The sequence below is a fragment of the Gopherus flavomarginatus genome, chromosome 9, assembly GCF_025201925.1.
Source record: "Gopherus flavomarginatus isolate rGopFla2 chromosome 9, rGopFla2.mat.asm, whole genome shotgun sequence".
Lineage (NCBI taxonomy): Eukaryota > Metazoa > Chordata > Testudines > Testudinidae > Gopherus > Gopherus flavomarginatus.
Window position 1 is genome coordinate 58,680,413 of NC_066625.1, and position 12,090 is coordinate 58,692,502.

The 12,090-nt window shown below is 44.0% G+C and overlaps 1 protein-coding gene across 10 annotated transcripts in view; it reads left to right on the plus strand.

The window, feature by feature from the left end:
* Nucleotides 1–12,090, plus strand: part of HERC1 (HECT and RLD domain containing E3 ubiquitin protein ligase family member 1) — a 234,589-nt gene that overhangs the window by 214,849 nt on the left and 7,650 nt on the right. For 7 of the 10 annotated variants that reach the window (XM_050966944.1, XM_050966945.1, XM_050966951.1 and 4 more), the window contains exons 77-80: nt 1,289–1,594; nt 2,890–2,981; nt 4,122–4,701; nt 5,341–7,010. In XM_050966944.1, coding sequence (XP_050822901.1) covers nt 1,289–1,594; nt 2,890–2,981; nt 4,122–4,263 — 540 coding nt within the window. In that variant the 3' untranslated portion in view covers nt 4,264–4,701; nt 5,341–7,010. Of the gene's footprint in view, nt 1–1,288; nt 1,595–2,889; nt 3,553–4,121; nt 4,702–5,340; nt 7,011–12,090 lie in introns of those variants that run through there. The other 3 variants (XM_050966950.1, XM_050966952.1, XM_050966953.1) reach the window with 2 other exon arrangements.

Genomic DNA, 12,090 nt, shown 5'->3' on the forward strand with positions numbered 1-12,090 from the left:
TTTCGTGGATATATTTTTACTTAATATTTACCTTTTTTTTTACTTAATATTTACCTTTACCTTACAGTTACTTTTGAATAGTAACTATAAACACTTTAATAAGTGGATTGAAAAAGTGTGTAGTAATCTATGTAAATACCTTTGTATCATCTGCTGAAATGCTATTTTGTCACTTATACAATAGCATTATACAAATCAAATGAGAGCCTTGTATCTTAATACATTAACATTACACTAGGGAACTAATTTTCCTCTTTCTCCAAAGATAGATGGACACAAGGTCACATGGCTGTTTCACTTTAGGGCAGTAGGCCTCTCAGTACTGACCCCAAGACCTTAAGTCTTTCAGATCAAAGATAGACCCATTTTATAACATGGTTTCATCCCAGTCCTAGCAGTATTCTGGCAGCAAAGTTTTTGATTTAGCAGATGCTCATTTGTGTTGATAACTCTTCCACTTTTTTTAGATGGTTTTATTGAGGTTTTTTCTTAGCATGAAAGTACTATAAAATCATTTTGGTGAAAGATAATTCTCTGCAACCAGTCAACAATTTTTGAGGGGGAATGTTATCCTTTGATGGGAGCCATGTGCATTACTACGTGTTTTTTTGTATTTAGGTGATGACTTAAACTGTACCCTTAGCCCAGGGGTCAGCAACCTTTCAGAAGTGGTGTGCCAAGTCTTCATTTATTCACTGTAATTTAAGGTTTCGCGTGCCAGTAATACATTTTACATTTACAAGCGCCAGTGGACAGAACCCCAGACTGGCAGCAAGCTGAGCTGTTCAGCCCGCAGCCAACCTGGGGTTCCATCCATCCAGGTCAGCCGCGGGCTGAGCAGGGCCGGCTGCCGGGACCCCGGCTGGCAAGGGGCTTATGGCCGGAACCCCAGACCAGCAGTGGGCTGAGCGGGGCTGGCAGCTGGGACCCCGGCTGGCAGGGGGCCGGTGGACAGAACCCCAGACCAGCAGCGGGTGAGCGGGGCTGGCAGCCGGGACCCCAACTGGCAGGGGCCCGGTGGACAGAACCCCAGACAGGCAGTAGGCTGAGTGAGGCCGGCAGCCGGTACCCCAGGCCAGCAGCAGAGCCCCCCAGACTGGCAGCAGCGTGCTACTGAAAATCAGCTCATGTGCCGCCTTCGGCACGTGTGCCATAGGTTGCTGATCCCTGTCTTAGCTTGTTCATCCACATGTGTATTCATTCTCAAAGTCTTATCTTTGCATACAGGTTGTGTGCTAAGGGTCCAAAATAAGTAACTCTTTTAATAACTATTCTTTTTGGGTTAAAGGTGGCTGCTGTGAGAGAAGGAATGTCTTGGATTGTTCCAGTTCCCTTGTTGTCACTTCTGACGGCTAAGCAATTGGAACAGATGGTTTGTGGAATGCCAGAAATCTCAGTTGAGGTCCTGAAGAAAGTTGTGCGGTACCGAGAGGTTGATGAACAGCATCAGTTAGTTCAGTGGTTCTGGCACACCCTTGAAGAGTTTTCAAATGAGGAAAGAGTCCTTTTCATGAGGTTTGTGTCAGGAAGATCTCGATTGCCAGCAAACACTGCTGATATCTCTCAGCGATTCCAAATAATGAAGGTTGATAGGGTAAGATGCTATTTTCTTAATATGTTGTTCATTTCTGTCCACTTTAATCAATCCTTTGGCAAAAAGCGCTAAATTTCACTAACATTAAGCCCAGAGGCACTGTGCATTATGGAATGAACTTCTGACTGCTAGAGCCATAGGATTTAATTATATAATAGTGCCTAACATTGCATAAATTATAGTGTAATTCACTCAGCATTTTGAACATATAAAGTGTAAATGTAATTATTAGGTGGCGTTCAGGCTGGTATCTAAACAACAGTGTGAATTATTGCACCATATTTAATCTACAGTAATTTCCTACTACAATACATTTTCTGATTTAGTATTTTGAAGATTTAAAAAAAACCAAAAACTAATGAAGCCTTGTTCCATCTCTGTGACAGAGGTCTCAATATACTACATTATAGAATGACTTGGGAAAATGGAAAATAGAAATGGAGCTGCTGAAACTATTGGCATGTCAGTTGCCACCAAATATCACCCTCTTACCCATGTGGAAACCCACTAGATTCAGACACTACCCCAGGAAATACAGTTGCAGCTCACTGGCTTCTAATGCATTGGTTGAAAACTGACTGCCGCTATTTCTGAAGATTTAGAACAAATTTAACTGTGTTTAAAGCTACCTTATGGATATAGCTTCATGAAAATTAAGCATTCACATTACAGTTGGAACATTTCTCCTCCGTATTATCGTAATATGAAAAGAAGCTTAAAAGGGATATTCATGATATTTTGAAAGCTAGATAGCAAGTAGAAACTGATAATATTTTGCTGCTCCTAATAATTAAGCTCTGCACTTTAAGAAGTTATTTTCTAAACAGAAATTAATTGTACATTTTAAAAGTATTTTTTTTACTTTTTTAATTTTGGATAATTGTAATATGTCTACCTGCATGCTTCCTGTAGTTTCAATTGGATACAAACTTTTTACTGCTTGGTCTAAATTATTATTTAATATATTGCAGTAGACAAACACCTGGAAGTTCCACTCTTAAAATAGATGCATGTCATTGGTGGTTGAAAACATTTATTGGGTGGACAGTAGTGATGGTGTTTTAATTATTTTGGGCTGAAAATTTTTATAAAAATGTAAGATGGTACTAGTCTTGTCTTTTTGTTGAGAGGAATTCTTTACTCTTGTTGGCTTGATTAATGAGACCTTATTGTGGATGAGAGAGGGATGCTGTTTTTAAAGTTATTTTTTGGGCAGGGAAAAATAGTGAATTTGCTACACCTTTTAATGTCCTTTGCAGTTTTATCCATGTCCTACTTTTTGTCTGTTTCCACAGCCTTATGACAGCTTGCCTACCTCACAGACTTGTTTCTTTCAACTGAGGCTTCCACCATACTCCAGTCAGCTAATCATGGCAGAGCGTTTGCGGTATGCAATCAATAATTGCAGGTCTATAGATATGGACAATTACATGCTCTCGCGCAATGTGGACAATGCGGAGGGCTCGGACACAGATTATTAACTTTCTGTGAACAAAATCATCTTCCTTTTATTACAAATAGTGCCCTAAGTCCAATTCAATGTTGACACAATTTTATAGTAACCATAGATGTTTTAGGAGCATAAACAGACATTAATAAGCAATGGCCACATTTTAGTTACTCTAAATGTAACAACAAATTAGATGTTTTTATTTTTTGGTGATTGTTTAAAAAAAAAAAAGGGCAAAAAACCCCAAAAAAGTGCAGTCAGTAAGTTGTTTTTTTTTCCATATTTTGGTCACTTTTGATGATTTTGCATGGAGCCATTTTGGTGCATTTTTGGTTGGGAATGGTACATTTGTAAGCCCTCTCAGTGAACATGAAGAGTTGTACATTGTGTATAATTGTTCATTAGCAAGGACAGTTTTACATGAATAGTCCTATATTTATTTTGTTTTAATTTGAATTGCCTGTGCAGGGTTCCTTATGCAGAGAAAATAAAGCAAATACAAGAATGAGTGGGGGGGATTTTGTGTGTGTTTTCAACTATTGACAGGGTTTATTCAACATTTATAAATTTAGACTTTTAAACTTCTCAGCAAATCTGTTAAGATGTTTGAAACAGTGTCAGATAGCTTATTTGCAGATGAATAGCCATTGTATATGTGGTTGCTGTGCATTGCATGTTGAACAGTATACCAGCATTTTAATAACATTGCAACATTGACTTACATCTTGTCTATACACACTTTTGTCAACAAAAGTCAGCTTTTGTCGACAAGAGTGGAGGTGTACACACTGAAGTGCTCCTCACGCCGATACAACTCCCCTGCTATAGTGATATAATAAAACCACCCCACAAGTGGCATAGAGCTTTTTGCGACGTAGTTAGAGTGACGCAGCGTCAGTGTAGATACCTCACTTGGTTATGTTGTCCTAACTGGCTTCCAGGAGGTGTCCCATAATGCTTATCATGACTGCTCTGGTCAGCAGTTTGAACTCTGCTGCCCTGCAGGGACACAAGTGTGCGCCCCTCTCCCCTTTTAAAGCCCAGGAATTTTTGAAATTCCTCTTCCTGTTTGCTCAGCATGCACAGTTCACACAGCCTGTTCCCAGCTGATCACGCCAGCTTTACGCAGCAGACACACTCCTGCGTGGAGCACACCGAAGCTGTTGGATCTGCTAAATATATGGGGAGAGGAGGCTGTGCAGTTGGACCTTCGCACTAGCCATAGGAATTTCGATACCTACTAGCTGATTGCTAGTGGCATGTAGGAGAAGAGGCATGGAAGGGACATGCAGTAGTGTCGTGCTAAAATCAAGAAGCTGAGGCAGGCATATCAGAAGGCAAAGGAGGCCAACCGTTGCTTTGGTGTGGCGCTGAAAACATGCTGCTTCTATAAAGAGCTACATGCCATCCTCAGCTGTAACCCCACATCCACCACCAAGAGCCCCATCGATACTTCTGGGGGAGTGGAGGCAGCGGCCACCAGACTCAACCCCAGTGAGGAAGTGCTGGAGAGGAGATGGAGCTGGATGATGATGTGGAGCACATGGCAGGGTTGTCTGGTGGTGCGGCGAGTCAGGACCTCATTACCACTCCTGAGGGGTCTAGCCAGTCCAGCACTCCAGCTCTGGCACACACGATGCAGGAGAGGGGAGCTCCGGTAAGTGCTCATTTTGTTTTGATACTACACGGTAAGAGGAGACTGAGTTCTCATGTACTTTATTATATGATAGAGGAGGGATAAGGGACAGAAAATTAACAACAGAGCCTGTCCAGCTACGCAGTGGGGCCACAGCAGAAACGTTTGTTAATGTGCACAGGGATGTCTCTGGAATCCTCCATAATGGTCTCTAGGAAACTTTCCTGTAAGTATTCTGCAATCCTCTGCCGAAGGTTCCTTTGGAGAGCTGCCTTGTTTCTTCCTCCACTGTAGGAAACTTTGCTGCACCACCTGGCAATTATTTCTGCAGGGACCAGAGCAGCACACAGACAAGCAGCATACGGAGCCGGTCTGAAGCCCACATGCATGCCGGAGATGCTCCCTTGCATTTTGGGTTACCTTTAGGAGTGAGATGTTGGGTTCAAATACCCTAGCATATGGAAAAGAGTACCAGTATTCAGAATGAGCTCCCTAGTCACTTATAGCAACCACCCTTTGTCCTTTACCCACCCCCAGTGAACTCCCCATAATTGGGACTCTCAGCAACCTGTGTGCTAGACCAGGGACAGTGAGAGAGAGGTGTGTATAACTTTTGTGATTCATGACTGAGCTCACTCCTTGTTTCTTTGCCTTCTGCAGATGTGCCCTTGAGAACATACTCCTCCACACCAGCAGTGCACCTCCATCAGATAAGGGAGCAACCCAGGAGGAGTAAGGAGGATATGTTTTACTAAGTATTGCAGTCAACAGATGCAGCACATAGCGAAACAAGAGTGTGGAGGGCGACAGTTAATGAAAGCCTGAGGCTGGATAGCCAGGAAAGGACACAGGTGCAGGAGCAGATGATAAAACTCCTGGAGGACCAGACAGATGTTGACGTCTGTCATTAGCCTGCAATCAGAACTAATCCATGCTCGACTCGCCTTCCAGCCAGTACAGAACTCCAGTCCATGCCCTCCCCAAACTCCCGCACCACATTCATCGCGTGTTCTTGGTCCCTAAGAGTACCCCGGGCACTCCACGCCTGGGGACTGGTTTTCCAGTGAAAACTGGAATTGCACCCAGCTGTGAGAGCCCTAACCATGAGACTGTTCCTCATTTTCATGTTCCTTTTGTCCAAAGTTTGTTTTACCCCATTATTAAACTTGAATCTTTGTTTGTGACCAAATACATCGCTCAGTGCTAACATTGACACACAGTGACTATAGGTGGGAATATTAGCTCCTTTCAAATAACCCGCTCCTGAAGCAGGTATAACAGGGCATGGCAGGAAGCAGGGTCATCCTTACACATACGCAACCAAATCGCCCCAAATTTCCTGGTGCCCTACGCAGCTGCGTGCTGCTCCAGCGACCAGCCCAATCCCCTGGATGGCTGAGCTGGCCAGGAAAGCTGCCCCAGCTGCCACTCCACCCCCACGCCACCCCTTCCCCATAACCTCCGCTTTGCCCCTCTTCTTCCCATCCCTGCTGGAGTCACCTGTGTTGAATGGCGTTAGCCCACTGTCCCTGAGCTAGCACACAGGTTGCTAAGAGTCCCAATTATTGTGAGTTCACAGGGGGTGTGGGGAGCCAGCAGCGCCCTATATACCACGGCATGTGCATGCCACTCCAGGGGGCGCTGGAGCTGGTCCCTTACAGATACTGCTGCAGGAAAAATTTCCGGCACCGGGGCATGTGGCAAGCAAACACATCCAAGTTGAATGGACAAGAGCAAAACATCTCAAAGAACACCAGTTCTGGAAAAAGGTAACTGTTTTTCTCGTGTCTTGCTTACAACACTTCTCCTAATACATCCCAGAATGATGTTTGCTTTGTTTTTTGCAACATTGTTGACTCATATTTAGCTTGTGTTCCACTATGACCCCCAGATCCCTTTGCACAGTACTCCTTCCTAGGCAGTCATTTTCCATTTTGTATGTGTGCAACTGATTGTTCCTTCCTGATTGGAGTACTTTGCATTAGTCTTTATTGATTTTCATCCTATTTACTTGAGACCATTTCTCCAGTTTGTCCAGATCATTTTGAATTATAATCCTATCTTCCAAAGCACTTGCAACCCCTCCCAGCTTGGCACCATCTGCAAACTTTACCATCTACTTTACTTTTGAAGAAAGCTCAGGCATTCCTACGTGACATAAGCTTTTAAAGGAAAGTCTTGCAATAGATATATTTCATAATATATTAGGTGGGAGAGCCAATTGTTCACTTGGTGTTTGGTGTACTGATGACATTCAAACTAATTTTTGCAATTTTATTGTTTGTCAGTGTTTTGAGATGCATTTTGTATTAAATGGAAATGAAAGGCAAGCGTGTGTGTGTATACGTATATGGAATCATAGAATATTAGAGTTGGAAGAGACCTCATCTAGTCCAATCCCCAGCTAAATCATCCCAGCCAGGGCTTTGTCAAGTTGGGCCTTAAAACCTCTAAGGATGGAGATTCCACCACCTCCCTAGGTAACCCATTCCAGTGCTTCACCACCCTCCTAGTGAAATAGTGTTTCCTAATATCCAACCTAGACCTCCCCCACTGCAGCTTGAGACCATTGCTTCTTGTTTTGTCATCTGCCATCACTGAGAACAGCCTAGCTCCATCCTCTTTGGAACCCCCCCTTGAGGTAGTTGAAGGCTGCTATCAAATCCCCCCTCACTCTTCTGCAGACTAAATAACGCCAGTTCCCTTGGCCTCTCTCCGTAAGTCATGTGCCGCAGCCCCCAGTCATTTTAGTTGCCCTCTGCTGGACTCTCTCCAATTTGTCCACATCCCTTCTGTAGTGGGGGGGGTGCAAAACTGGATGCAGTACTCCAGATGAGGCCTCACCAGTGCCGAATAGAGCGGAATAATCACTTCCCTCGATCTGCTGGCAATGTTCCTACTAATACAGTACACAATATAATACAATATGCCGTTGGCCTTCTTGGCAACAAGGGCACACTGCTGACTCGTATCCAGCTTCTCATCTACTGTAATCCTCAGGTCCTTTTCTGCAGAACTGCTGCTTAGCCAGTTGGTCCCCAACCTGTAGCGGTGCATGGGACTCTTCCTTCCTAAGTGCAGGACTCTGCACTTGTCTTTGTTGAACCTCATCTGATTTCTTTTGGCCCAATCCTCCAATTTGTCAAGGTCACTCTGGACCCTATCCCTACCCTCCAGCGTATCTACCTCTCCCCCCAGCTTAGTGTCATCTGTGAACTTGCAGAGGGTGCAATTCATCCCATCATCCAGATCACTAATAAAGATGTTGAACAAAACAGGCCCCAGGACCGACCCCTGGGGCACTCTGCTTGATACTGGCTGCCAACTAGACATCGAGCCATTGATCACTACCTGTTAAGCCCGACAATCTAGCCAGCTTTCTATCCAGCTTATAGTCCATTCATCCAATCCATACTTCTTTAACTTGCTGGCATGAATACTGTGGGAGACCGTATCAAAAGCTTTGCTAAAGTCAAGGTATATCATGTCCATCGCTTTCCCCATACTCACAGAGCCAGTTATCTCATCATAGAAGGCAATTAGGTTAGTCAGGCATGACTTGCCCTTGGTGAATCAATGCTGACTGTTCCTGATCACCTTCTTCTCCTCCAAGTGCTTCAAAATGGATTCCTTGAGGACCTGCTCCATGATTTTGCTGAAGACTGAAGTGAGGCTGACCGGTCTTCAGTTCCCCGGGTTCTCTTTCTTCCCGTTTTTTAAATATGGGCACTATATTTGCCGTTTTCCAATCGTCCAGGACCTCCCCTGATCGCTACAAATTTTCAAAGATAATGGCCAATGGCTCTGCAATCACATCAGCCAACTCCCTCAAGCACCCTTGGATGCATTAGATCTGGACCCATGGACTTGTGCATGTCCAGCTTTTCTAAATAGTCCTTAATCTGTTCTTTCACCACTGAGGGCTGCTCACTTCCCCTTACTGTGTTGCCCAGTGCAGCAGTCTGGGAGCTGACCTAGTCTGTGAAGACCGAGGCAAAAAAAGCATTAAGTACTTCAGCTTTTTCCACATCGTCTGTCACTAGGTTGCCTCCCCCATTCACTAAGGGTCCCACATTTTCCCTGACCACTTCCTTGTTGCTGACATACCTGTAGAAACACTTCTTGTTACCCTTCACATCCCCTGCTAGTTGCAACTCGAGTTGTACCTTGGCCTTCCTGATTACACCCTTGGATGCTCTAGCAATATTTTTATACTCCTCCCTAGTCATCTGTCCAAATTTCCACTTCTTGTAAGCTTCCTTCTTTAGTTTAAGCTTACTGAAGATTTCACTGTTAAGCCAAGCTGGTTACCTGCCATATTTGCTATTCTTTCTGCATATCGGGATAGTTTGTTCCTGCGTCCTCAATAAGGCTTCTTTAAAATACAGCCAGCAATCCTGGACTCCTTGCCCCCTCATATTAGCCGCCCAGGGGATGCCCATCACTTACCTAAGGGAGTCTTAAGTCTGCTTTTCTGAAATCCAGGATCCGTATTTTGCTACTCTTCTTTCTTCCTTTTGTCAGGATCCTGAACTCAACCATCTCATGGTCACTGCTGCCTAGGTTGCCAGTCACTTCTACTTCCCCTACCAATTCTTCCCTGTTTGTGGGCAGCAGGTCAAGAGGAACACGGCCCCTAGTTGGTTCCTCCAGGACTTGTACCAGGAAGTTGTCCCCAACACTCTCCAGAAACTTCCTGGATTGTCTGTGCACTGCTGTATTGCTCTCCGAGCAGATGTCAGGGTGATTGAAGTCCCCCATTAGAACCAGGGCTTGTGATCTGGAAACTTCAGTTGTCCAAAGAAAGCCTCGTCTACCTCATCCTAATATAGGCTGCTAGCTTCTCATCTTTGAATAAGTGTGCATTTTGAATTAGTTTGTGATATCCTGGTTTTCATTTGTACAAATCACTGTGTCTATGCAGTTTACTGGACTAATCTTTGCAGTCTTGAGATAATCAGGATGTTGAAAGGAGACCTGAGGTTCATTGGCAGAGCTGTGCTAGGGAATCTTGGACAGACCTGCACCACTACAGTTGAGACAAGACCAGACTTGTCAATTGCCAAGGAAGATGTTAGACTCCCCATTCAGGAACACGGAACTAGCACCTTGGCTAAGCTTTTACACCAAAAGCTACTAGCACTGTTTTACAGCTTTTGGGAGAGAGTTCTGCTTTTATTCTGCAGCATATTCAATATCCCAAGGAAAAACCCTGGGGTACACGTTAGAACCTGCCAAAGCTGTTTTCATCCACCTGGCAAGAACTCTGGAATCCAGGGCTCTTTGTTCTGACTCTCCCAAGAGCAAGAGAGTGGCTAAAGTATAGCATTAAATAGGAGCATAAAGCTATTTGTAAGCAATGATTTACTTCAGCACCTAGAACAGTGGGGCCCAACCTTTAGACAGTACTGCAATATAAATGTAAATAATAGAATGCTCTTCCCTGTAAGATTTTTCTCTATCCGATGGGCAGAAAAGCCAATCATATCCTAAAAAATAATCTGCAAAGCAGCAGCTTGCTCATCTTGTCACTCATTTGCTAGACACTAGGTGAAGTAGATGGACACTGCTTTTGGTAGGAGGGTCTTTGATACTGTAGTAGCACTGTGAGCCTTTGAAAGATATTGCACACCTGGATTTGGGAGGATGGGGAAGAGGAAGAGATCATTTTGCTATCCGAAGGATTTCTCTTCTGTGATTACACAATGCTCTTCATTCTAACCCACAGTATACTTAAAAGGACAAAGTTACTATGCTCTGTAGATTGCTTTAATCAGGAGAAGCTAATGATTAGTTAATTATCTGATAAAGTAAAGCTATTTTTTCCAACTTTAAAGCATACAGACTGGATTATGTTTCCAAGTGAGCAGTCCAGCCTCCTTTCTCGTCATTGAGAAGTCTAGTTTTGTAGAAAAAGATAAATGATGAGATATTAATTTTATCCATCCATCGTTATCATAAGCACAAAGTTCTTAAGAGGCTTATGATGGGTGAGGAGAGAAAATTTGAGGCAAACAGGTAGAGATGTGGGATTAGTCGCAACTGGTGTGTGTTATTGATATAATTCTTTTGGAATATAACATTTCTTGACAAATTTAAAGTTTCATTTGCCTTACATAAGTTACCTCCAGTATTGCCGTGTTCCTGGATATGTTCATTATGAAGTATAACAATAATTAAAAGTTCTGAGGTAATGTTACCTGAAGCAAAAGTTGAAGGCTTTTAATGGCAACCGGTGTATGCTGGTCTTGTGCAATAAACTGAGCATCAGGAGGATTAAGGTTGGTTTATCTGTACCCAAATGTACAGAGAAGTGGACATAAGTCTTGAAAGCTGGCAAGATACAAACCTCAGTTGTTTAAGAATCTGCCCTATATTACAGTGTATTTTGTCTAAGGCAATGGTTCTCAAACTTTTTTTTTCAAGGACCACTTAATGATCTTTCCATATGTTGTTTGTACCATTAGCTAACTATTATAAAGCACTTCAGATAAAAGTGCCATATAAAATAATAATTATTATTTTTTGTTCTACAAATAAAAGTACACAACTCATATATTAGTAGTCTTACCTTTCTAATGCAATGGATGTGCCCTTTCCCCCCCACCACGGCAGCCCCTGAGCTGGGGCTGGGAAGGAGTGGGGTCTCCCCTGCTACAGTAACCCCTGAGCTGGGGCTGGGAAAGCAGGGGGGTCTCCCCTGCCACAGCAGTCACAGAGCTGAGGCTGGGAAGGAGGGCTGTCTCTCTCCAGCAGCCGCAGCCCTGGAGCTGGGGAAAGTGGCCTCTTTTTCTGGCCACTACAGCCCTGCACGTCCCAAATTCCCCACACCCCCTCTTCTCATCCCACTGCCCTCTCCCACCTACCCCTTATTCCCCCGAAGGCCACCACCTAACCTTACATGTGCATCTTCTCAAGGGTCCAGGCACCTAATTAGTGGAGCCACGCCTGCACAGCTCCATTAATTAGGTAGGTGGCCCTTCATTCTCTTGTGTGCAGCCACCCAGGTGCACATCTTAGAGGGAACTATCTGCGAACCACCTGCATGGAGCTCGCAAACCGCTGGTGGTCCATGGACCACAGTTTGAGAACTTCTGGTCTAAGGCCAATTGTAGACATGAGCTAAAGTAGTGTTGGCCACTTCAGTGTAATTTTTCAGTATAATACAATATGTGGCAGCAGAACCACATACGGTGGTACTGTGCTCTACATGTGTTACTGTAACAGTCTGATTGCTGCACACTGCCCTCCATGTGTTGCATTACTGCACATGGGTGGAGTTGAGTGTATAAAAATCCTCCTCCGATTTAGACAAATATATCGTTGCTGTAGAAGGCTTCCGAAAAGAGGGTTTATGGGCACTTTTTGTAAATTGTGCCTTCTCAGCTCGGACAGTCATGTAAACAAGCT